This window comes from Pleurodeles waltl, chromosome 3_1 (assembly GCF_031143425.1).
Source record: "Pleurodeles waltl isolate 20211129_DDA chromosome 3_1, aPleWal1.hap1.20221129, whole genome shotgun sequence".
NCBI lineage: Eukaryota > Metazoa > Chordata > Amphibia > Caudata > Salamandridae > Pleurodeles > Pleurodeles waltl.
In genome coordinates this window covers 1,305,626,314-1,305,652,541 of record NC_090440.1, presented here as the reverse complement: position 1 = coordinate 1,305,652,541, position 26,228 = coordinate 1,305,626,314, and the positions used below count along the sequence as shown (strand labels likewise).

At 43.2% G+C, this 26,228-nt stretch overlaps 1 protein-coding gene across 5 annotated transcripts in view; it reads right to left on the bottom strand.

Annotated features, from left to right (window-relative positions):
- MYLK (myosin light chain kinase) overlaps positions 1–26,228 on the bottom strand; it is a 1,681,938-nt gene that overhangs the window by 1,281,835 nt on the left and 373,875 nt on the right. For 4 of the 5 annotated variants that reach the window (XM_069224656.1, XM_069224654.1, XM_069224658.1 and 1 more), the window contains one exon: positions 17,610–17,787. In XM_069224656.1, the coding sequence (XP_069080757.1) occupies positions 17,610–17,774 (165 nt within the window). In that variant the 5' untranslated portion in view covers positions 17,775–17,787. The remainder of the gene's footprint in view (positions 1–17,609; positions 17,788–26,228) is intronic. The other variant, XM_069224655.1, reaches the window with a different exon arrangement.

Below are 26,228 nucleotides of genomic sequence, written 5' to 3'. Positions count from 1 at the left end.
TATTTCTATGCATGTGGTTATATATGTTTTTATTCCTGATGGGTGTTCTTATTATTTATAGTTTTATAGCTATTTTTAACAAATGTATTGGAGATTATTTATTGTAATGGATGAATTTTTTCATACCGAATAAAAGTTATGTTACTACCGAAAAGTTATGTTCCTCAACATGGTCATATCCAGGTTCAAATCTTTCTTGACCAATACATTCCGATTAATGAAAATCAGAGACCAAACCTCAACGACCTACAAAATGCTTTTAGATATCCACAGTGATCAATACTACCTCCATATTTTTTCAATCTACACATGGATACTGTAATGCTACTACTAAATGACTCAGGTGTAACCCTGTATCAATATGCACATAATACTCAACTTTATTTAAAAGCGCCAAAGATTTAAAACAACTTCACCAACACATTGTGTCTTCTAATTGCAAACACATATGTGAGATAACTTCCTCCTACCAAACCCTTAGGAAGCCAGTTTCATCTAATCATCCACTTCCCTCAACAACAAATGTGACTCTAATGTTTCATATTTTTGAAGTTGAAGGGTTTTCCACCCACACATACACCTCTATCTAAATCCTTAGATTTCATCCAGTACTAAAACCTCAGAATAATCCCTCATGTGACAAATGTGGTCAAAAGCTGCTAACTTCCACCTGCATACCCAAAAAACAACCCAATACCTCATCAACCATCTGGCAATTACAGTTCATGCTCCAAATGTCTTAAATATTGACTTCTGAAATGCTGTCTTAACAGCATGTCCACAAACATCTATTCCTCCAAAGCCTTTCTAAACTTGGCTACAAGATTGGATCACTCTGTAGGTAGATTTGATCACCTTAGCTCCACATTATGAAACATACCAGACAGCCAGAATCATATTCAAAGTGCTGTCTCTTGCACAAAGCCATCAACAACACACCTCTCCTTACCCCAACAATCTACTTATCTCTGGGGCCTAGAGAGACCATGAAAGTCAGACAACTGTTCTTCTAGAACTACCTACATCCAGAACAGCTAGAGCACACAATCTTTCTATGGGCAAGACAGATCTGAATAGAATATGTTGCCTCAATATCAAACGCCTTTTCAGGCAATTCTTAATTTGAATCCCACACTGACCCAAAAAACCTCATATTGCAACCGTGAACACTAACTAAATCTATATTTCTTAAAGTTTGCTTTCCCTCACCCCATATAAATACAATCCTAAATGGTTTTCCTTTGGTTGTAATAAAATGCCATTATAAGATTTAATCCAGTTACACTAAAAGAAATGGTGAAATAAAAGAAATGAATAAACATCCACTTATGTTTTCAGTTGCTAATATACAACATTGTTGACTTTTTTTTTTTTTGTTGCAGAAAATGTGTTTATTTCACTCTCCACTTTGGAGTCCTTTACTTTGCAGCATTTTAGAAAAAAACCCTGGTTATAATGATCAACGTTGGCCACTAAATTACTAGACAGCTGCTCACTGGCTGAAATGGTTCTTTGAAAGTGGTGGAGCGTGCCACCTTTCCACAAATTTAAAGATGGAATAAAGGAAGCGTGCTCAGCAGCCGAAAGGGTGTTCAGCGGAATTCTCCCTCACCAAAACTTGTGCAAAAAGAGGTCAAATTTAGTATTTTTAGAGGACATTTTGAACTAAAATGTACTAAAGAGCATAAGCTCTAAAATATCACTTGTTGAATTGTCCTGAAATGTAATTGCGTGCCAATTAAGCCTCGGTCACTCCAGGAGTTTTTCAGGTTCACTTGCAATAGGAGAATTTTGAGAAAATGGTGGCAAAATAATCGATTTTACATTTCACAAAGCATCAATCTAAAATTCTACATTTTATTTACTTTCAGTTTTCCATCCTGCCCTTCCAAGCACATTTTACATCGTATGTTATCGCAGGTAATCCTCTTGAAATGAGTCACCAAGAAAAAATACTCAGATTTTGCAAGTTCAGGCATTAGTAAACTTGGGGGCAGATTTAAGAACAGTTGTGCTGCACTGGGTGCAGCACAACTTCCCTTGTGCTCTTTAGCGCCCCACTACCGCCACCATGTGTGCACCGTATTTAAAATAGAATTTATGACGCTATTGATGTACTGTTCAGGTTAAGCGCCAACATTTTTACACTAACCCTGAACAGTACATAGGGGCCCATTGTAACCAATGATGTGCCCCCTTTTAATGCCTGCTCTGAGTAGGCAGTAAAAATGCAGAAACAAATGGCACAAAGAAATCTTTTAAATTTCTTTGCACCATTTTTGCATCCCCCCTAACAGGGGCTCTCCGCCTTGCATACATTATGCCTGGCGCAGGCATAATGTGGCACAAGGGGTTACAAAGTGGTGCAATGCATGCATTGTGAGACTTTGCAAATATGACATGGCGAATTTGGCCTCCTTGGGCCACATTAGCATGAAAAAAGTGATGCTAATGTGGCACAAGGAGGCGCTAGACCCTCTTAAATCAGGGTCTAAGTCCTTTATATATTGTAAGTTCAATGATTTAGTTGCTACCTTGTCAGTGAATAAAAACACAACCATTTTTGTACCAAATACATATGTGCCATTAAACTGAATGATCAAAAAAAGCTTTTAATTTCTTGAAAAAACTATATTCATCTTGAAATATAACCTTTCAATTTTTGCCAATTTCAGGCTAGATTCCCCAACATCAATCTATCATTTCATGCCGAAACATAATTTTATTGTTACCTTCAAGTCCTCAGATGTATTGTTGCTACACATTGATAAACTCTGTTTTTCTTGCCATAAATCACCATCTCCTTCCACATTTCAGCAAGATTTACCACTGTTGTGATTGAGCCGCCTGTATATCAAAGTTCTCAACTTGGAACCACCATGTCAGGTATGGCCTCAATATGCCAAGAATTGCCATCAATGTGCCAGCGTTTGGTCACTGTGTGCAACACTGTTCCACGAGTGACCTCAAAATGGAATAATTTAGCACCAATTAAACGAGCTGATCAAAAGCACTAAAAGCTACAAACAACATGCCATAACTAGGGCTGCACCCTTTGTGGGAGGTGTCACGCCAAAGATGGTCCCAAATTTCCAGGAGTTACCAAATATCTGTTGACATTATATGGGGGAGTGAGAAGTGGAAGGTCTGCTACGACATCCTTCAAATCTAGCTGTATGTCACAACAAGTCTAGAGAACCCATGCAAAATACCAAAACCATAATTTTAATCAGATTTGTGAACCAACAAGCCCTCTTGCTTGCACCTACATGAACATATGTATTTGTGTAGTTGTTGTATTGGTGCGAAAGAGGCCCTAACTATCATCAAAGTGACTTACAGAATTTGTACAACATACAATAGAGCATATACATGATGTGAGCTATAGAGTTGTTTAAAAACAATTGGTGAGATGAAGAGTGTGCTTGCAGGATCACTGATTCATGGTTCAAGAGTTACAAGCAAAATATAAGAAGAAATGGCAAACAGAGTTTGATTCCACCTAATTTAGCACATAATCTGCTCTTAAAGTATATATCCTAAATGGACCTTTGAGTTTATACAATTTTAAAATGTTAAGAGATATGAAATCCGTTTCAAGTATACTTGATGCACAGTAACAGGCAATGTGTACACAGTTCATGCTGTATAGGCGTATTACTAACCAACAGTCGTTACATTCCATAAATAGCACCCACTTTACAACCTTAAAAAGTTTAAAGGCGCAGTAGGCTCCCTTGTCACACATCTAGTGATCTACAATCATGAACTCACTGAGCTATCACACCAACTCTTTGTGTGTACCTTCAAGATAGACTTAAGAATGAACAGAAATGAACCAAATAAAACGTTAGCACTGTTATTGTAATATACATGTTCTTTAAAAAGACACACACATTGCTGCCCGTTCTTATTAACCAGGCCTGATTTCTTTGATTAGGGGTATGAACGCTTGAAGTGCTATGAGCAAGACTCCATGAAAAACAATATTTGTTTATGTGCTGGACCTTATTTATTTGCTCATTATGAGTTTGACAGTCCTTACGGGGAGGACGCCACCGCCATAGCGGTGACGTCCCCATCGTGCATATTACAATGTTCCCACCTGGCTGGCCGGCAGGAACATTGTAATATGCTTTCCCACCGGGCTGACCTGCAGGCACAGTGTTAGGATATTGGCCTCAGCTCCCTTAAGGGAGCCCTGGCCAACATCCTAACACTCCAGCAACCTCAGAATGCGCACTGTCTGAAGTTCCTATTAGTTATGGTCAGGGGCTGACATCAATTTGTTAAATTATTCTCTTGATTTAGTAATCTCTAATCTCCAATCCTAGATATTAATTTTTTCAATTCTTGTTACAGTTTTTCCCCACGATTTTACAGCTCGATGGTTATGCCAAACAAGATATTAGTTAAAAGTTCTTGCCTCATCTTGCACTTCTGTGCCTACATTTGATTGCTCCTCATCTCACGGACTGACAATTATGTCATCATTAAATTTAAAGCTCTAAACGCCTTAAGAGGATAATCTGGGACATGTATTTCCTGATAAAAACACTCAGCTTTTATATGGAAAATGTGACATTCAAAGGGGCATATTCATGGGAAACTCACGCAGAACAGCAAGTCACCTTGCTGCGCTGCGTGATAGGGAAAGGGCAGGAATGTGCTGAATTTAAAAGAATATGGTGCATTCCTGCCTTTGTCCCTGCGCTGGCACAGTTTTGGCTGCCTAGTATTAATGCAAGCACCCTTGCACCATGGTGCAAGAGAGCCTGCATTGTAAGGAGGATTGTTTTTGTGCAGGAAGAGGCACCTTCCTGCACAAAAACATCCCCCTGAGGCATTTTCCTCTTTCTATGTGTGATACAGAATACAGCACACTAAGAAAGAGGAAGTAATTAGGAGAAAAATATATTTCTCATTGTTAAGCTTCACCTGTAGCCTTTTGGCGCATTCCCAGGTCTTCCACTCTTCGTAAATCTAGGAATACGTCCAAAGTCCATGGGTGTTGTGTGGGAACACCTATGCAACACCTATGGAACGCCTTCCTGGGGCAGAGTAATCCAATGCAGCGATTTCCGCAGTGTATTCTTACTTTGGATTTATCACGCCCCTCAGGGCCATGCAGGGTGGCCGTGCGTGGCTTGATAAATCACATTTTGGGTTTGCATCATGCATGCACCACATTGAGTGGTGCAAGAGGAATGCAACCCCTCTCATAAATATGCCCCGTAGTCTCTGTGTACACAAACCCAATCTATGGTCTATTATCTTATGGTTCGCAAGCAGATGAAATATGCTTCCAAAACAATACTGAGTACCTTGTACCCATGGTTTGTGGAATCATCACAGAACTGTTAGTGGGGCTGGTCTTATTCAGGCGGGTGTATGTCACAACGTCTTGGGAAAAAATTTCACCTGACATAAATAACATGCACTAAGTAAAATTTAAAAAGCTAACATCCCATTACGTGTAGATTTTCTATTGTTACTTGAATAGAGCTAGAAATTTGTTGATGATATTAAGAATATTCTGTTTATGTCATACAATATTCGAGCAACACCTCTCTGGTGCCATGGCTTTTAGGCTCCAGAAACTATCAATTTTGCTATTTTTCTCCTGTTAGCACTCAACATTCTAACCCCCTTTGAAGCCCTCAAATCATTCTTCATTTTTAACACTATTATCAATGATCATGTGCCACCTGCCAATGGACACATCACCTGACCATTGTCTCCCATAAAATACCTAGTTTCAAGCAAGTCCACCATCTATATCAGGGTTGGCTCCTCAATCAGGGCAGAGGAGCATCGCCGCCCCCCCCCCCCCCCACCAGCAGCGACAGCTGCACAACCTTTACAAGAAAACGATAACAAACAGTGTTTGTTATCATTTCCTTGTAAAGAGGTGGGGCCACAGGGTGAGGTGCTCTGAGGGGGAGTGAGCACTCCCCAAGCACTCCCCCTCAGAGTGCATGTGTGTTTGGCCGGCTGTCTCAGGCCAGCCAAACACGCATGCGCACAAGGCTCTCCCCAGCCCAGCAACACTGTTGATGGGCTAGAGAGAGCCTGCACAGGCTCCCAGTCTGCCTGGGAGTGCCATGGCTGGGTGCTCCCAGCCAATTCTAACGCTGCTTAGAGCAGTGTCACGATTGGCCGCAGGGCAGGCTGGGAGCCTGTGCCTGCCTCCAGCTAGCAGAGGAGCGGTGCAGGAGCTAAGGTAAGTTTATATATATTTTTTTTAAATGTTATTAATATCCCCACACCAACCTCCTGCCCCCACTCCGCGTGCACCACCCCACCACGCCCCCTTCAATACCTGCGAGCCGCGACTGATCTATACACGTTTGCCTCAAGCATCCTAGCTTAAAAGAGAGACAAGCGTCTACCCAAATTCCGTAAAAAGTAAATAATTGTGATTTTTATACATAAGGCTACGTACAACTGCCACAGGTAATGCTGACAGAATCACTGCAGGGGTATTCTCTCAATCCAGTGGAAAGTATTTTGCGTACTTTTGTAAAATGTGCAAAAAACATGTAATGATGCTGCATTTGAGCAGAAAATGGTGTGATATGCATTCCGTACAATTCAAATGAGATTCAACTGTTATGATATGCATCTATATTCAGAGACCTCGAATTTCACAAATAATTAAGGCAAGTAAAGTTAATGGAAGACCACTGTTTGTGATTATATCTGTGTGTTCAAGCAGATTGGCAATTCGCATCAAACTTCTCATAAGCTTTGGTAGTGAGTGCAAGAGTGAAGTGGAGGACGGTGCAATAATAAAAGCAAATGGATAGTCAAGAACCAAGTGTGATTTGGTGATATCCACATTCCTTTGAGCCTGCTGACACCACCTGTTGGTGAACAGTGTGGTTTTAGGCTTGCCTGGGGCATCAAGATGGCACCTTTTCTGCATATAATGAAGCAGAAAGAGTTGTGAAACTAGGAGCAGAGCCTTAAAGCACTATCCCCTTGTCTTCTTTTCTAAATTACAGACTGTGTTACATTCAAAAAGAGTTACATTCAGAATCTTTTCATGGGCTGAGTGTAGGAAAAGACATTCACATTGATTAACCAGATAGAGGACCTGTGAGCTTGCAGGTAACAAACGAATACCATGATGGAGACAGAGAAAGGACCTATGTAAGTTTGTGATGAAGTGTGAGTTCCACCAGCTTGCTCCTCATGTTAACCACTCCGTCTAAACAGAGCACAAAAGTTACAAATATCATATGCTATGAAGCATGGGTACCGCTATTCAAAACTATGCATGCATATGTATGATTTTGCATTATATTCTGACTGATGTACAGACATAAAATAATAATGTTACCCTCTCAATTAAATGGGGAGAGCAAGTGGATGAAAGTACTGTTGGGTTACCTTAACCTGGAATTTAAATGTAACGACTTATACCTCTGCTTAGTTTTCTCTTCTGGTCGACTGCTTGTAGCTTATCTTGCACAAACTCCAACTTATGGCAGTGAAACTTGTGACTACTGCAATAAAAAAGCAAAGGTAGACAAAAATGCATTTCCTAGAGCCATTTTATCACCGGCATAGTTTATTATCCTTTCGTTGTGAAAGGTTTGCAGCTTCTGCTGCTGGTGGGGAGTGATGCTCCTCCACCATAGCGGAGGAGCCGGCGCTGAGGCAGAACTTGTCCCACTGTAATTTTAGGCACTGGGACATGTTTAGCTGCGTCTGCATGTTGTCTGCTTTCCATTCCCAGCAGCAATGTGCACGCAGCCAGTGGGCTTTTTTTTTGTCACCTTCAGCTTGGCCAAAGATAAAGGCCAAAGTTAAGGGGGCATCAGGCTTCATTCTGATTGTGTATCCTGACAGGACTGGGCCTGGAACCTCACACTTAAATGCAACCCTCACATTTAAATGCAAATGCAACAGAGGGGAAACAAAAGCATACAGCTTGTTAGCTCTTCACAGGTTCTTAAAAGAAGCATGCTTTGATATAGGCTTACTACTCCTGAGGAGGCTAGGTATCAGGCCCTCTATATAAGTGCATGCACTGTAAGATTGTCAGATGTGTTGATCTGTCCCAGTATTTACACAAATAACAATTTAAATAGAGTTATTTTTTTTATGGCGCTACTCATCCCAAATTAGCTGTCCAGCACCAACAGAGGCACCCTTGCACCATAGTGAAAGGGTGCCTGTGTTGCAGGGAATAATTGTTTATGTGCTGGAAGGTGTCCCTTTCTGCACATAATCGATAATGGTGGTTTGTTACTTCTATGTGTGCTGCAGAATGCAGCACACATAGAAGTAGCAAATCGTCATTATTAAATGATTGTTTATGTGCAGTACGGGACACCTTCCTCCACAGAAAGAATCATTAATGGTGTTTTCCTCTTTCCAGGTGTGCTGCAGAAAAAGCAAAAATGAGGAGAAATAAAAGTATTTCTCCTTGTTGTGCCACTCTAACGCCACCCTTGGTGTGGCGTTAGTTTTTGGGGCTGCCTCAGATTTACGATTTCTCATTAATCTAGGGTAGTGTCAAAAGCAATGGGTGTTGCGTGGAAACACCCATTGCACGCTGCTCTGCTGCAGAAAACTGCGTCAGGGGCACATACGTACAAGGCAGCGTTAAGCCACGCAAATGGCTTGGCGCCACCTTGTAAATGTGGAAATGGCCATAGTGCCACCAGAGCATCGCTGGAAGTAACAATCTGGTGGCAGTAGTGGCCTGTAAATAAGTCCCTAAATGTATTAGTTGAGGCCCAGATTTTGCGTTAGGATTGAGCCGCTTTTTTGGTACAACCGTGACACAAAATCTAATTTGTTAAATCTAATAATGTGCTTAAATGTACTCATGATATACCTGATAAACATAGGTGTGAGGTCTTAATATTTGATGTCACTTCTTGTGATATCACTTCCAGTGAAATCACCTCATGTGCAATGTCACGCGTCGTGACATCAGGGGCTGTGATGGCACACGCGATATAGGAAGGTAGCCTCTTTCTAGCCTTGTTACCCCCACTTTTGGCCTGTTTGTGAGTATATGTCAGGGTGTTTTTACTGTCTCACTGGGATCCTGCTAGCCAGGGCCCAGTGCTCATAGTGAAGACCCTATGTTGTCAGTGTGTTTGATATGTGTCACTGGGATCCTGCTATCCAGGACACCAGTGCTCATACGTGTGTGGCCTACGTGTGTTCCCTGTGTGGTGCCTAACTGTATCACTGAGGCTCTGCTAACAAGAACCTCAGTGTTTATGCTTTCTCTGCTTTTAAAATTGTCACTGCAGGATAGTGACTAATTTTACCAATTCAGATTGGCACACTGGAACACCCTTATAATTCCCTAGTATATGGCACCTTTGTACCCAGGGTATTGGGGCTCCAGGAGATCCCTATGGGCTGCAGCATTTCTTTTGCCACCCATAGGGAGCTCAGACAATTTTTACACAGGACTACTGTTGCAGCCTGAGTGAAATAACGTCCACATTATTTCACAGCCATTTTACACTGCACTTAGGTAACTTATAAGTCACCTGTATGTCTAACCCTCACTTGGTGAAGGTTAGGTGCAAAGTTACTTAGTGTGTGGGCACCCTGGCACTAGCCAAGGTGCCCCCACATTGTTCAGGGCAAATTCCCCAGACGTTGTGAGTGCAGGGACACCATTACACAAGTGCACTACATATAGGTCAATACCTAAATGTAGCGTCACCATGGTAACTCCAAACATGGCCATGTAACATGTCTAGGATCATGGAATTGTTACCCCAATACCATTCTGGCATTGGGAGGACAATTCTATGCATCCCCGGGTCTCCACCATGGAGTCCGGGTACTGCCAAACTAACTTTCCGGGGTCTCCTCTGCAGCTACCGCTGCTGCCAACCTCTCAGACAGGTTTCCGCCCCCCTGGGGCCTGGGCAGCCAGGAAGGCAGAACAAAGGATTTCCTCTGAGAGAGGGTATTACACCCTCTCCCTTTGGAAATAGGTGTGAAGGGCCTGGGAGGAGTAGCCTCTACTGGCATTTGGAAATGCTTTGAAGGGCACAGATGGTGCCCTCCTTGCTTAAGCCAGTCTACACCGGTTCAGGGATCCCCCAGCCCTGCTCTGGCGCGAAACTGGACAAAGGAAAGGGGAGTGACCACTCCCCTGACCAGCACCTCCCGGGGAGGTGCCCAGAGCTCCCCCAGTGTGTCCCAGACCTCTGCCATCTTGGATGCAGAGGTGTGAGGGCACAATGGACACCTCTGAGTCGCCAGTGCCAGCAGGTGATGTCAGAGACCCCTCCTGATAGGTGCTTACCTTTCTCTGTAGCACATCCTCCTCTGTGGGCCATTTAGGGTCTCTCCTGTGGGCATCTCACCAGATAACGAATGCAAGAGCTCACCAGAGTTCCTCTGCACTTCCCTCTTCGACTTCTGCCAAGGATCGACCGCTGACTGCTCCAGGACGCCGGCATAACCGCAACAAAGTAGCAAAAAGACTACCAGCAACATTGTAGCACCTCATCCTGACGGCTTTCTCAACTGTTTCCTGGTGGTGCATGCTCTGAGGGCTGTCTGGCTTCACCCTACACTGGAAGCCAAGAAGAAATCTCCCGTGGGTCGACGGAATCTTGCCCCTGCTAACGCAGGCACCAAACTTCTGCATCACTGGTCCTGTGGGTCCCCTCTCATCCTGACGTGCGTGGTCCTTGGAACACAGGAGCTGGGTCCAAGTGTCTTCGACAGTCCAGTGGCCCTTCTGTCCAAATTTGGTGGAGGGAAGTCCTTGCCTCCCCATGCCAGACAGTAATCCTGTGTACTGCCTGAACTGCAGCTGCTCAGGCTTCTGTGCACTTTTGAAAGACTTCCTTTCTGCACAGCCTAGCCCAGGTCCCCAGCACTCTGGTCAGCATTGCCCAACTCGCTGAGTTGGACTCTGACGTCATGGGACTCTCCTTTGTTGCTCAGAGTCGACCGTCGTCCTCAGATCTTCTAAGTGCCTGTTCAGGTGCTTCTGCGGGTGCTGCCTGCTTCTGTCTGGGCTCCCCCTCTGTCACCTCCTCCAAGGGGCGACCCCCTGGTCCTTCCGGGGCCCTAGCAACACCCAAAATCCTCAACAGCAACTCTTGCCGCTAGCAGGGCTTGTTTGCGGTCTTTCTGCGTGGAAACAACTCTGCATCCTCCAGCACGCCGTGGGACATCTACTGACCAAAGGAGAAGTTCCTGGCACCTTCCGTTGTTGCAGAATCTTCAGCTTCTTCCACCTGGAGGCAACCCTTTTGCACCTTCATCCGGGGTTTAGTGGGATCCTGCCCCCCTGGACACTTGTGTGACTCTTGGACTTGGTCCCCTTCCTTTACAAGTCCTCAGGTCCAAGAATCCATCTTCAGTGCTTTGCAGGTCAGTTGTTGTCCTTGCAGAATCCCCTATCTCGACTTTACTGTCTTTCTGGGGTCATAGGGTACCTTTACTCCTACTTTTCAGGCTCTTGGGGTGGGGTATCTTGGACACCCTTAGTGTTTTCTTACACTCCCAGCGACCCTCTACACACTACACTAGGCCTGGGGTCCATTTGTGGTTCGCATTCCACTTTTGGAGTATATGGTTTGTGTTGCTCCTAGACCTATTTTTCCCTATTGCACTCTATTGTGATTCTACATTGTTTGCACTACTTTTCTAACTGTTACTTACCTGATTTTGGTTTGTGTATATATTTTGTGTATATTACTTACATCATAAGGGAGTATATCCTCTAAGATACTTTTGGCAAATTGCCACTAAAATAAAGTACCTTTATTTTTAGTAACTCTGAGTATTGTGTTTTCTTATGATATAGTGCTATATGATATAAGTGGTATAATAGGAGCTTTGCATGTCTCTTAGTTCAGCCTAAGCTGCTCTGCTATAGCTAACTCTATCAGCCTAAGCTGCTAGAACACCTCTAACCTACTAATAAGGGATAACTGGACCTGGAACAAGGTGTAAGTACCACAAGGTACCCACTATAAGCCAGGCCAGCCTCCTACACGCGATAATGTCACTTGTATACTGCCTAACGCGGTTAGTCCCCCCACTTCTTTTTAGGGTCGAGTGTGGAAAGCGCTCTGTCCCTGCTATCTCTCTACGGGCTTGTAACCACACCCATCACTTTGGTTGGTTTGTGGGCTTGCCTTTTAAAATTTGCCTGATTTAATTAGTGAAAGGCATGCATACGTCAGGCCTGTCAGGCCTTTTCCAGTGTTTAGCCCTCCACTAAGAGCTCTAGCCAATTATTGAAAACATACGAGGCTCCATGTTTTACGTATGGTTCTGGACTACTTTTTCTCTTTGTTTGCATGCCTAGGCTCCTAGGGAAGGTTACGTCCCACCTAATTGTACTCCAATTTTTAATTACTCTAATAGTGAAAAATTAACCATTATTCGCTATTAGTGTAATAAAAAATGGATATCCGTTAGGGCTCCACTCTTAGTTTTTTTTAGGACTTGTGCCCTGCTCATAGCCGCTAGGGCATTGGCTTCAGCCTGGTCGCATATGGTAAGACTGGCGTGAGAGGCAGCTGATAAAAATCTGCACGAAGATTGGATCCTTGCGTATCTCTTAGGTCTGCGCCCTCGGAAACCCAAGGAAATGCTAACAAATGAGGCATGCAAACATGTGGCATGTACGGTTAAGATGCGTATCTAAAAGGGCTTCCAGAAACAGATGAGAGCGATGCCAGCGCCCGGAGGACAACACTCGAAGCAGCTGCCTTCTTCAAACACTGTGGGATCACGGCCAGCAAGGAAAAACCTAAACTGGACTCCTCCAACTCACAGACAAGGGGGATCTTGGAATGAGATGAAATACTTTTCAAATATCCAGATTAAACTATAAACAGTAGATAAGTTACACGTGCAGTAAGTGCTCGCAGTGTAAACTGCAGCATACAGAGATACCCCAACAATAAAAGTAAGTAATTCCAGCCTTTTCTTTTCAGAATAAATATGGACACAAGAGAGTTGCAACGGATATTTTATCGTGGCAGACGATAACAGCGGCGGAAGTTACGTTGATGCAGCCAGCCTCCGCACCAGACACACTCCTCTTGCACTGCCCTGCCAAGCTAGCATTAGCTCCCTCACCTCTGATCTTCAGGAATGAACTCGGAACCATTGCTTACTTACTCAATGGCCCACGGTTTCTGCCTCCCCCCGATATTTGCAGATGATTGAAATATGCTTGCTTTGTTCACTGTATTCTATAATCTACAACAAATCATTGTACTGATGCAATATGCCCTTTGTGATTCTCAGCAACTCTGTGCTATCATTAAGGACCCACTCGAATGGTCACCGGGGCTTTTTTTTTTTTTGAAGTTCTCTGTCAAGAAGCTGCAACGTTCCAGAGTAGATATACACTATAAAAACTTCCCATGGAAACAATTAAGATATATATAAATATATATATATATATATATATATATATATATATATATATATATAATGAAATTCACCAGTTATATTTATCTCATTTATCCCAATTAACCATGCTTCCTCCACGCACAATGTTGTCATCAATTATGTCACTTCAAATGAAACAATGATGTTATCAAAGTCTTCACAGAATGTGTCATCTGTCACTGTCATGAGTAACATAATGTATAAAGCAGTTAGCAGAGCAGCAGGGTGCGGGTATGAGTTATAGTTACTTTAGGGCACAAGTGAATTTGTAAGTTTTTTGTAATATAAAGTAAGATATTATTAAAATTTCAAACCATAATGTCACTTTTATCTTTCTTTTTTTTTTTTTGTGAATTTCTATTTTTCTTTTTAGGTAAAGTAGAGATGTTCATCCCAGTGCACATCATGGGGTTTGGTGCAAGACCCGGCTACAGGCCAAACACAGTGCACAACCTCCCTGGAGGCACCTAACCCCCTATTGTGCACGGCTGACTTTGTCATGTAACAATATAAAAGGTATCATTTTAAGCAAGGCAGATCTACTGACTTTCTTCAAAGGGTCAGTACATGCACATATGTAAAGTTGACCAATTGGATTGGTCAAAAAGTCACCAATAACTTTAATCAAATATATATTTTACAAGTTCTCACATTGCAATGTTTAATATTAGTGATTGCCACAAAACATCTTCAATAGAGCATTTCTAAAAACAACATTAAAATGTTCAAGTCTCTTTTTTAAATAATTTCTCAGGCCTCAAAGGACAGTCATAGAACCAACCACAAGGGGTGCCTGCACTCCATCTTAAGAGCAAACTACTCTGAGCTCTCTTTAGGACACAAGTTCAATGACGGAGGAGACTTACTGATTTTTACTAACTAGAGGCTAGAAGCAAAATATTTCCAATTATCTGAAAAGTAGAAGGCCATTGTGAAAAATTAGGTTACTGGTGGAGGGAGGGTGTTAACCCTTCTCATGCAACAGCCACAATCCTTCGCAGGGTGAACCACAAATGTCACTAAGTTAACCTCTGCTTAGCATTCTGGTAGCTTCACACAAAAGCAGACAGCCTTAACTTACAGGCAATCTATAAAGTATTTAAGCAGCACACACACAGTAATTAAGTGAAAATACAACACAAGAGATATTCCACACCAATTTAGAAAACTAGATAAAAAATGTAATAAATCAAATGGGAACAAATCCAATTAGTAGAACCGGAGACATGCACCTTTAATGGATTAAGTAAAAATATCACCAAGAAGCAGATAGCACTAACTGTGGGTATCTGGTCCCACTAGAGTGGGACAAAGTCACAAGTTCAGGCTGATTGCAATGGAGTGTGGGCCCGACACAGGGACCAGGTTTGTCCTGCCAAAAAACGTACTGTCTCAAAGTATGGTGCGCACAGTTCAAAACTTCAGGATTTCACGGAAGGAGCTCAACTGATGCCAACCAGGGGTCCAGGACCTGGGGAGACACCTCTTGGGCATCAGGAACTCACTCCAGTAGAGGCCACCAGGGCTCAGTAAAGTTGAGTTAAAACTCCAGGCAGGTCCAGTTGCAGCAGGTCAGTTGGGTAGCTACAGAGAGGCCTCTGGAGGTTGTTGTGTCCCAGTATATCAGAACAGGACGTCAGCCAACTGACCCCTGGAGTCACTCTTGTAAGCCCAAGTTTCGAGGAGATGGTCCTCTCTCCTTCAAGCAGCAAAGCAGGCATCAAGTAGCAGGGCAGTCCTCTGAGAAACAAGGAAGGCCTCAAAAAGCAGGGCAGTCCTCTGAGAAACAAGAAAGGCGTCAATCAGCAGGGCAGTCTTCTGAGAAACAAGCAGGCCTCAAGCAGCAGGGCAGTCCTATGTAGTACAAGGCAGTCATTCTGTAGTCGTTCACAGATTCAGGAGTGTCCTAAAGAATTGGTCTGAGGGTCCACTATTTATACTTGGTGCCAATTTTAAAGTGGACAAAACTTCAGGAATTTTGTCCCCACAGGTGGTTCAGTAATTTCCGTCCTCCCTGCCCAGATCCCAAGATGTCTGGGATGGCAAAAGCCTAGGGTCAAGTTCTTTCTAAGTGTGCTGAAGCAGCTCCTTTGAAGTTTAAGTGGGGCAGGGAACAGCTACACCCCTCCCGTTCTGGCAGGATAGCCCTCACCATGCCAAATTTCTAAAAGTGGAATTTTCAAAATTGTAATCTAAATTAAGACTTTATCATCAACACACATTTTAAATCATAATTCAATAGGGACCAAAAGTTTCTACCTGTTCCCAAACAAAAAATATCCATTATTAAATGTAATCCAATGTTATATATGAGAGAGGTAGGCCTCATAGTAGTGAAAATGAATTTTTCACTACCAGGAAAGGTTAAACTTAAAGTTACATTTCCAGGTTTCTAAATAAAATGCACCCTGCCCTATGGGGTGTTTGAGGCCTACCATAGGGATGACATATGTATTAAACAAGCATTTGCAATGCAATTGGTCTCACATTTTCTTGAGTTTGAGCTATTGGCATTGTAAATTCAGAACTAGACTGTTCTTGCCACATAAATTGGTCAACCCTGTCTGATAATTGTGTTGTTTCCTGCCATGTTTTGGTGGTCACTGGTGGCTACTGAGATCAGAAATGACAAGAACTTAAGGCGGGATGAGAAGATGACTGCACTACTTCACATTGTGTAAACATCTTAAAATAAGGCTGGAAACGTATTTTCTTTTTATTTTAACAGAATGAAAAGTCTTGCAAGCATTCTTGCCTCGCATTTCAAAGAGCAGAGCAGCCTGAGAAGATTTATGGCCCCGATGAACAAGATAAGAATGCCCTGTGTGCGAAGTCGTGAGTGCTGGCAGAGAGGGAGCCTGAAGAGGAAGACTCGAGATGTGATGCGAAGCTAAGCAAGTTTCACATCTTTGCTTCTAGGTTTAGCTCCATTCTAGCAGAAAGGGCATATTGTGGCTTTCGGGGTCAGTAAGCTAAATGACCAGGTGTTTCTTTTGTAAAATAAGCTTACTTTAGGAGACAGAGGTAAACGAGGACAGCACTGGAATAAAGCCAAAACAAATGTCAGCGATATGGGAGGAGATGGGAGGAATGGAATGCTGAAATAAAACGCAAGCAGCTACCAGCCTAAAACACCGACAGTGAAAGGGAAGCACCCAAAAAAATAACAAAAATAGTCTGTCACAGCAACAGATAATGAAACCAAAGTGGAATAATACAGTAGTTGGTCACTGCTCTGAAACAGAAAAAGGAAGGAGAAAAATACATAATTGACCAATAGTCAGCAAGAATTTTTAAAGGACACTGCAACCAACAAATGAAAGCACTTTAGACCATAAGAAGTATACTAAAATTATACACGAGGTTGAGCGTTTACGCTCGACCTAAAAAGGAGTCTTAGGGTTGGTTAATGGTTTATTTTGCATGGTGGAGATGGTTGTATAAAACTGCACATAGACTGCAATGGCAGACCAGATACATGTTTTAAAAAGTTAGTGATGTGGGAGGCATAACAAAATTCTGCAGCCCCACTAGTATTATTCAATGTACAGACCCTGGGTACATGTAGTACCACTTTGCTAGGTTGTGAGTTAAATTTTCCAATTGAGTGTAAACCCATTTTACCATGTTTGGAGTGAGGACAAACACTGGTTAGCAGTGGTAAAGTGCCCTGTGTCCCTAAAAGCCAACACAATGGGATTCAGAAAACAGGAGGGGTCAAGGCCAAATGTTTGTGGTGACCCTGCAGAAAGGACCAAGTTCAACAGCTGTGCAAGCACCCCATCATGATTTTTCACTTAAAAAGGATAAGTTCTGGGCATGTGAATTCTCACTAAAGAAGACAGTTTTGATCTTCAATTAAGCCTTACGAAAGTTTAGGGTCTCATAACCCAAGGGCAGCACCACTTCAAATATGTTGTCTCTCAAAGGCAGGCATTTCTCAAAGATGTTCACTAATTATAAACGAAATTCATCCTGCCCGAGGCCGGTTGGTAAAATGTAATGAAGGTATCTTGAAGGCAGCTAATCTCGACAGCTAGTAAATGTCAATCAATTTCAATGCAATTTAAATGATGGACAATTTCCCTCTAAATAAACAATCGTGAAAAGCTACGACAGTCTAAGAAATCTGAAAGAAATCTGAAAAATAGCCATGCCGGTCTTTTTTAAGCGTATTATTCAATTTGTCTTACCTTTCCATCAAACCTTGCGGTTCCCCCAAGGGGGACGCGGATATTCCTGGGAGGACGTGTGAAGGCTGGGGCTTCAGTAGGGATGCCTGTGTTAATGCTCGATTGGTCCAAGTTCAAGGATGCTTTAGAAATACGGGTGGAGGTGACCAGCGTAATATCCCCCATCCTCAGTTATCTGCTGGTGAAAAACAAAAAGCACTCAATTTATTCTGCAAGCTATACTTTGAAGCACATTCTGCAGTGAATTATTTTCCCTGATCTGGAATCTCTACTCCAAAGAAAAGAATGAAGTCGCCGAGTTGGCATCGAAAAATAATATCCAAGAAAGAAAAAGTTTGTTTTCATTGGCTTAATATTACAGATGTGTCTATGGAAAAACTGATTTTGCACACCAGTCTCTCAACATCTTGAAATGTCTGCATGAGCTCGTTTAAAGGGGAAAAAGGCACGGTAGATATTTTACTGTTTCAGTACAACAGAAGCATCAAGGAAATGTGCATAAGACTTCAAGGTCACAGCACGAATCCATTAGCAAAAGTGATGACTTTGCCAGTGACTGTGCAATAAAAACTCACAGCCAGACTTTGCAGTGTACCCAGTGCTTAATAATTTGTGAGGGTTAATGCAGGTGGTTGGCACTGATGCCTATTTAAGGGGCTGGGACCTGTTCATCATCCGAATTTGGCACAGCACAAAACCGCGAAAAAAAGAGAAAGTCAGAAAAGGGAGAAAGGAGAAATGAGGTGGAACAGAAAGGTAGGAAAACAGCAACAATGGAAGAAAGCAGGGATGAAAAAGAACATACAAGAGTGAGATAAAGAGAGACTGTGTGCGTATGGTAGGAGGAGGAGGCTTACGGTACAATCAAAAATAGGCAGCCTTGCTATATTGCAGTTATATGTGTTGGGAGCAGGCTTGTAAAAAAAACGTTCGGAGTCTGAACTTATTTTTTCATAAATTAAACACTGCGTTAAGTACAGGAAGCCATGATACATATATTCTCTACCACAATCACCAACCTTAACGTAACTATCCAACCCACTAGTCTCAGATCTGTGGGATCTTCCCCTCAATCCCAGACCCAATGGTTGTTAAACACTATTTATTTAACATGACGTAGGATTTTTCTATACAGTCTTCGCCAACACTTCCACCTTCTGCATGATATAGGTATCCTCTTTCCCCTTGAGCCCAAGCTACCGTCCAAATGGTGGTAGGCAAAGGTTAAAGTTTGCCTCAAGACTTAGTTAATTTAGCAACATTTGAACTTCAGATAGTTTGGTGAGTTTTGACAAATTATATTGCACGGAGGACTCTGCCAAAAAGTGTTTATCAATATAATTTTCTCTCAAATAACTCTTTGTGAAAGAGTTTTCCTGCTAAAAGTACTTTTTTGAAAGCTTGTTTCTCAACAACCAAAATTTAGTAGGGATTTTCTGATGCTATTGGTTTCTTTTTAACTTTTCTAATTTTGCGAAGTTAAAAAAAAACAAAAAACTAAATTCCCAAGGCCCTGTCCTTTTTAGGGTCGAGAGCAAAGCGTCCCTGATGTAATCTCTCTGTGGACTTGTAACCACACCCATGTCAAGCCCACCAGTTTCGTTGGTCTGTGCGCTTGCCTTTTAAAGTTAGCTTAATTTAATTAGTGAAAGGCATGCCTGCGCACTGGTAAACTACTGAAAACACACAAGGCTCTCTGTTTTCAGTATGGTTTCTGCACAATTTTTTCTCTTTATTTCGTAGGTAGCGCGATCTCGCTGGGCAGTACTAGAGCACTTTGCATGACATCGACGCTGTTACATGGATAATTGCACTTTTGCTGGCGACATGGATAATTGCACTTTTGCAGGTTACTTGCACTTTTGCCAATACGTTTCCCTGCGAGTGAAGTTCTGTTTCCTTTTGTGTGTTTGCTTTGAGCTCATGGTGGCCGTCAGCTCGCTTATGTAAAACTGTTTTACTTTTCAGTTTATGTTGCAAGAAAAGTCTGGTTAGGAGTTTACAAATCTAATAGCTTTAAATCGAGTAAACGCAAGACCCATCACATTGCAAATGCTTGTTTTGTATGAAGTGTATAATAATTCAACTTCTCTCCATGGGATATCTATATTGGAACCTAAAAGCCTCTCATGAGGAGTATGGATGAGGGGCCATAAGCTTTTCTTGGTGAACTTGAAATTAAATGTACTTTTATTGGCAACATTTAGACTTTTTTAGGGTTCTCTACATAACAGCCATAACACCTCTTCTGATGCCAGTAGGCCTCTGAAGCCACCGAGGCCATCTTGAGGGCAAGTAAGGATTTGAAGAGTGGAAAAAAAACCATACAAATTACCTAAGTTTATGTTTTATCTCTGCTGCTACTTCCATTCTACCACCATATTTCACCAGAGTGTGAACGTGCAGCCCAACGAAAAGAAGAAGGAGGGGAGAATGGAGAGGTAGAATTTTGGAGGAGGGTTGGACTTGAACGTGTGGTGAAGAAAGGAATAACTCAAATATAATTACAAGCTACACAAAGCTTCTTTAAAGATAGGGAGTTGCCAAGATAAGGCTTCACTCAGATATTGGACATTGAGATCTAATTATTTTAAATTGTATCTAATTTATATAAACACTTCCCCCTCAATCTTGTTCCTTTAGACTGTAGTGTCCAACATTCCTGCCGTGGACACGGGAAGATCAGTGCTTAAGTTGTAAAAAACAAACAAAAAAAAGTGCATTCAAGGGCCCCTTCTCAGGAGACCACTGTAACTTGCACAACCTATTGCTCCTGCCAGCGCTGCCAATAACTGTACCAGCATACCTACTAACCATTGCACTCCTACAAGTGCTATAACTGAGATTATTTCAGGTCTCTAAGAGCTTTGAGAATAGCTTCGGTGGCAGGTATTATTAATATTTAATATCTACTGCATTATTAAACACTACTGTTATGCTCATCCCAAAATTAGACACAAACCACCATCCATTGGTGGACTGTCATTAGTACCTGTGTTGGGAATTAAGTGCTGGTGGTGAGTACCGGAAGTCACTGGCTCAAATTAAGCACAGATGGGGAATTCTGTGATGTTTGGATCCACAGTTGTTATTGTGCTACATCTCAAAGGTGAATAAGTAATGGTCTGTGCAAACAAATCCACTAATTTGCTGTTTGAGGACGCATGTGCATGTAGGGAGAAAGGTGCCTGAGCTCAGAAATATGGGCTCAGACGTTGTCCCCACCTCCTTTCTCTATGCTTGTCTATGCCAAGGTGCTTTAAAACCTAATGGTGTGAATTATAGTAAAACCTACAATGCAGACATGGTTATACATAAGTTGGACTGTAGAACCTGATGCATGGGTCGATCAATTATAGTAAATGTATAGTAAATGGTCTAATGACCCATTGCAGCTGATAGATGATCTTATTACAGTCCATACAGAGGAAGAGGCTGTGATTGGGGAAAGTATCCCCTTAGTTTTAGGGCTTGAATAAAGAACGCAGGCATTGCATTTGATGAAAAGGGAGAAAGCACCTGGCCCTGATGGCACCCATAGATTCCTTGTACTTGTCACAACCTGAAATTTGGGTCCCATAGTTGAACACTTTGGGAAATGCCATTATAAGAGGGGGCCTCCAGGCATCCTAATGGGCACCCCTATTGTACCTATCTACAAGGAGGGGAGGCAGGACACTCCTAATTACAGACCGATAAGCTTGATCGACAATAATCAAAAGATCTCTTGTAGACAGGAACTTTTGAGACTTCTGTTATGGATGACAGATAATCACATTCTCTCAGATAGCCAAGCGGGTTTCAGAGTTTAGGTCAGTACCCTGGATCAAGTGTTCCACTTCAGGACGATGTGTTGGAAAATGTCTTCCTGAGGCAGGACCATATATAAGTGGCCATTATGGATCTGAGGACAGTTTTGATTTTGTGCCCAGGGAGAATCTCTGGAGGGTGATTGAAAATTATGGTATTCCTGATGACCTCCTAAGAATCCTGAAAATAGGTTAGTGAGACCCTTGCACAGGTTAGGTGGAATATGGGTGGGGAACTTACTGATAGGATATTTATTAATTGTGGAATAAGACAAAGGTGCATGCTTGTCCCCATGTTGTCCGGCTTATACATCAATGGAGCAGTATAGTGGTTTGCAAACACTACCATGACATGCCAAAATCCGTAGACATTAGCACTCCAATTCTCATGTCTGGGAAACTGGCTCTTTTGGACATGGTTACCCCCCACTTTTTGCCTGGTATCTGATATGATTTAGACTGAAAGAGCACTGGGTTCCTGCTGACCGTGTCCTCAGTGCCAGATCTCTTTCCTGAAACTGCACAGTTGTATCCCCAATTGGCAAAACCTTTAGCACCTTCTGTAAGCCCCTATCAAATGGTACCCCGGTACCTAAGGTCTCAGGTACTAAAGAAGGTCCATAAGGGCAGCAGCACAAATTGTGCCACCCTAAAGGACCCGTCACCAAGCACATGACAGGCTGTGTGGCTTGGTGCAGACAAATGTGAGAACACAACATGGTACACAGCCTGAATGCCATGTTCCCTAACACTGCATACAATATATGTAAGTCACCCCTCTAGCAGGCCTTACAGCCCTAAGACATGATGCATTTTATTGCATGCAAGGGCATATCTGCACAAGCAGATATACCCTGCTATGTCTTTGTCAATTCTCAGACATAGTAAGTGACCAGGGAAACCATTTTAAATGCACGTCTTGGACATTAGTCAATACAAGTTCCCCAGCTACATGATGACTTCATTGAAGATAGGGACGTTCGGCATCAAACATCACATATTGGTGAACCCACACTGATGCCAGTCTTACCGATACATGCACCCAGAGGGTACTTTAGAGGTCCCCCCTGTATCCCTACCAGCCTTTAGTGAGCTCACTGAGCAGTTTCTGCCAGCCTGTCACCAGATACATGGTTCTGACCCTTTCGCTGAGAGCATTCTGCTCCCAGAAGGCCCAGAATAAAAGCCTGTTCTAGAAGAGGGTGTAAAACCTCCTCCCACAGGATGACCTGCTGATTACCCTTCCTAAGGTGTCAAACCTGAAAGGGTTACCCCCGTTGAAATGCAAATCTGGCTGACCTCACAGGAGAGAACCCTGCCACCCCCACCCCCTGTTAAGAGTCCATTTGGCACCTGGGCTGGTTGGAAAATTAACTATTCATGTAGGCAAGTACCACTCCTTCGGTGGGCTACTGCGAGGTGGGCACTATTTCTTTAGAGGTAGTTATCTTTGAAATGGCATACCTAGGAATTCTGGGACAGGGTTCTGCCTACTTCCCACAGGAAGTGGTCATACAGTGGGCGTAGTGACCCTAAGAGTCAGCAGCCCATTGGCCACAACCCTACACACCCTTTGCAACCCTAAATTCAGTATTTACGGGAGTCCCTGGCACCAGAGAAGCAGATCCTGATGACCTAAGAAGACCAAGGACACTGAAAAGCCGCAACAGCAGAAGAGTAGAAAAAAGCAGCTGACCTGGTACTAACCCTGCTGGTCTGTCTGCATCACTCAAAGAATTCTGCACAAAAGGCGACTCATCCTGCATCTCTGACTCCAGAAATCCAGAAGGACTGCCTGCCTTTGAAAAAGACTCCAGACCTTCTATGAACAGCGGACCTGCTCTTCAATAAACTTCAAAGATGGGACTCTGAAGCCTCTGGAACAACCAAAATCTGACATCTGAAGTCACCACTGCATCTGTCATCTCTGACCCATGTTGAAGTGGGCCATCGGTGTCAACAAGGTTACCCAGCCCTCCATAATCCAAGTCCATCATGTTTTCACCCCTTCTGGACTCTTCAACGACAGCTGCAGCCTCAGCACACAGCCCCCTTCTACAGTGACTGCTCCAGTCTGGATAACTGAACACCTAAGGACACCTCTACACCGATCACCCCAAACCATGGAGAAGAGGACCAAAGGTGCCTACCGTGCTCAAGCATCATGAGGCCTGAGCCCTGATGTTGGATCAGCCTGACTAGTCTCCTGGCCAGCCTGTTTCCACAGTGACCAATCTCTAGAGGAACGCATTGGCCATCCAAAGCTGTTTTGCACTTTGCACCCAGACGCCCCCCTGCCGCTGATGGTGTACTGTGGGTGCGGCCTTAGACCTTGCACACTACTCTCCTTAACCCCAGGAGATTGGTTGTGTAAGTTGCTGTACTCTCCCTGCTTGCAGAGCTTGTTTTTCCTTCCACAGGATAACATTGCAGAACTCTTTTCACTTTTTACAATGAAAAGAATTCCTATATAAAAAGGTACTAACCTAAACCATTTTTTTCTGATGCCTAAACATATATAAAGATACCTACTATTTTTTTTTATGAGTTGCATGTCTGATTTATTAACTATTGTGTGTATTTGTAAATGTCTTGCACTCCACTAGGTTAAGCCTAAGGCTGCTCGACCACACTACCCTTAAATACTTAAATATAGCGCTTTGGGATTGCATAGCAAACCCTATCCACTCACTAGGGAAACCTTGGACCATTTACCCGGTAATCACATCCCATATAAAGGACGAGCTTCCTACATCATGTTTGCAGACAACACCCTCTTATTCTCACAAACCCCTCTACGCCTCAATCTCTTTTGAATTACTTATTTTTGTTCCGCGAGGGGATTAAAGATCAACCTGTCAAAATCTAAATTCATGGCATTGAATGACCATCGATCTTTAAGAGGCAGTATGTTGGTTGAGGGGGCACCCTTTGAATGAGTAAAATTCTTTGATCACATGGGGGTAAGATTGGCTGATAATCTTTCCTAAGACCCCCCAGATAAACAAAAGCAGAGCTATCATGTGGCAAAGAGCATCAGCCGTAACTAGAAAATATAGGAAATATAAAGCCACTTCTAGTGGAGGCGTATAACCAGCTCTTGAGATTTACCGGACAACTGTGCTGAGAGGAGCCACATATGGGGCAGAAATCTGGGGCTGTGCCAATGTGTCCTCACTTATCCATATCGAAAATAAATTCTTTAGGTCATGTGTTTAGCCTGCCCTAAAACTTTCCCCTTATTCCATTATACCTTGACCTGGATCTAAATAAGATGTATCTTGTGGTGCTTCTAAAACCTCTACTTTATTGGGTACAGTCATGGATGACTCCGGAACTGGTATCCTTTAGAGAGGCCCTAGGAGAGTTAATTAGTATTGACAAAAACATATGCACTCAATGGCTCAAGCAGATAAAATATCCACATCAAGGACATTCTCCGGGGTGGTCTACCCCTTTCAACTCTTCTGTTTTTGGGGCCTCATTCCTTCATCTACCAACATGTGACCAGGCGCGGATGCTGACTGCTGCTTCCAGGGGGTGAGGCCTCTTCCTATCACTTGGCTATCCTGCTGTGTGGGCCACATCAAGGGAATTTGCCTGAGTTATCTCCCCCCTTGGACCTCTACTGTTTTTGGAGACTCATTACCTCATCTACCAATGCACCAGGAGATGCAGTTGCTGACTGCTGCTTCAAGGGGTGGGGCCTCCTCCTTTTGCTTGGACATCCCGCTGAGCGGGCCACATCAACAGCATTCTTCAGGGTGCCCTATCCCCTTGGACCTCTACTGTTTTTGGGGACTCATTCCTTCATATACCAATGTGCCAGGTGGCACGTTGCTGACTGCTGCTTCAAGAAGCGGAGCCTCTTCTTATGGTGCTCTAAAGCACCTTGGCTAACCCACTGCGAGGGCCATATCAAGGGCATTCTATTGGGTGCTCTACCCTCTTGGACTTCTGCTGTTTTTGGGGACTCATTCCCCCATCTATCAATGTGCCAGGAGGCATGATTGCTGACTACTGCTTCAAGGGGGTAGAGCCTTTTCCTGTCGTTTGGCTATCCAGCTGTACGGGTCACATCAAGGGGATTCTCCTGGGTGCTCTACCTTCTAGGACCTCTACTATTTTTGGGGACTCAATCTCCCATCTACCAACCAGCTAGGAGTTGTGGTTACTGACTGCTGTTTCAAGGGGGTGGGGACCTCTTCCTATGGCACTCAAAGGCACCTTGGCTATCCCAGTGTGCAGGACGCACTTGGGCCATGCCTGGGCAAAGTCTGGGCCAAGGGCGGGCCCATCCATGCTCGTCTGAGCCTGGAGGAGCCTAGGCTGGTCCACCCCTCTAAGGTTTATTGCAAGAGTCACTTGATCTCCTTGACTAAACTGGTATTTGTATTTTATTACCTCCTGGACATTGCCTGTAAATGCTATTGCCCAGTGGTGTGCTATGGTGTTTCCAGCCTTCTTTCTGACCTGTCATACTGTGTATTCCCTTTCTGCTACAGGGATAATAAGAAGCTAGGCTTCACCATTGTTCTTGCATTGTGCAATCCCTGCAGGGCTAGATCTTTCTAGTTCTACTAATTGCCTAGAGGCAATTACCAACCCCCAAGTTTGTTTGGTGGTGAGGGGACTTATTGTGATACATCTAACTTAGGATGGGGAAAAAGAAGATCCTGGAGGGAGCTGCTGACTTGGCCAAAGTGAAAAAAACTCCTAAAATGGCTGGGGAAAATTGGGTTATTGACAGGATTGACAAGTTGTTGGTTGACTGTGAAGAGAGTTTTCGACCTCTCCCACTTGTACTTCC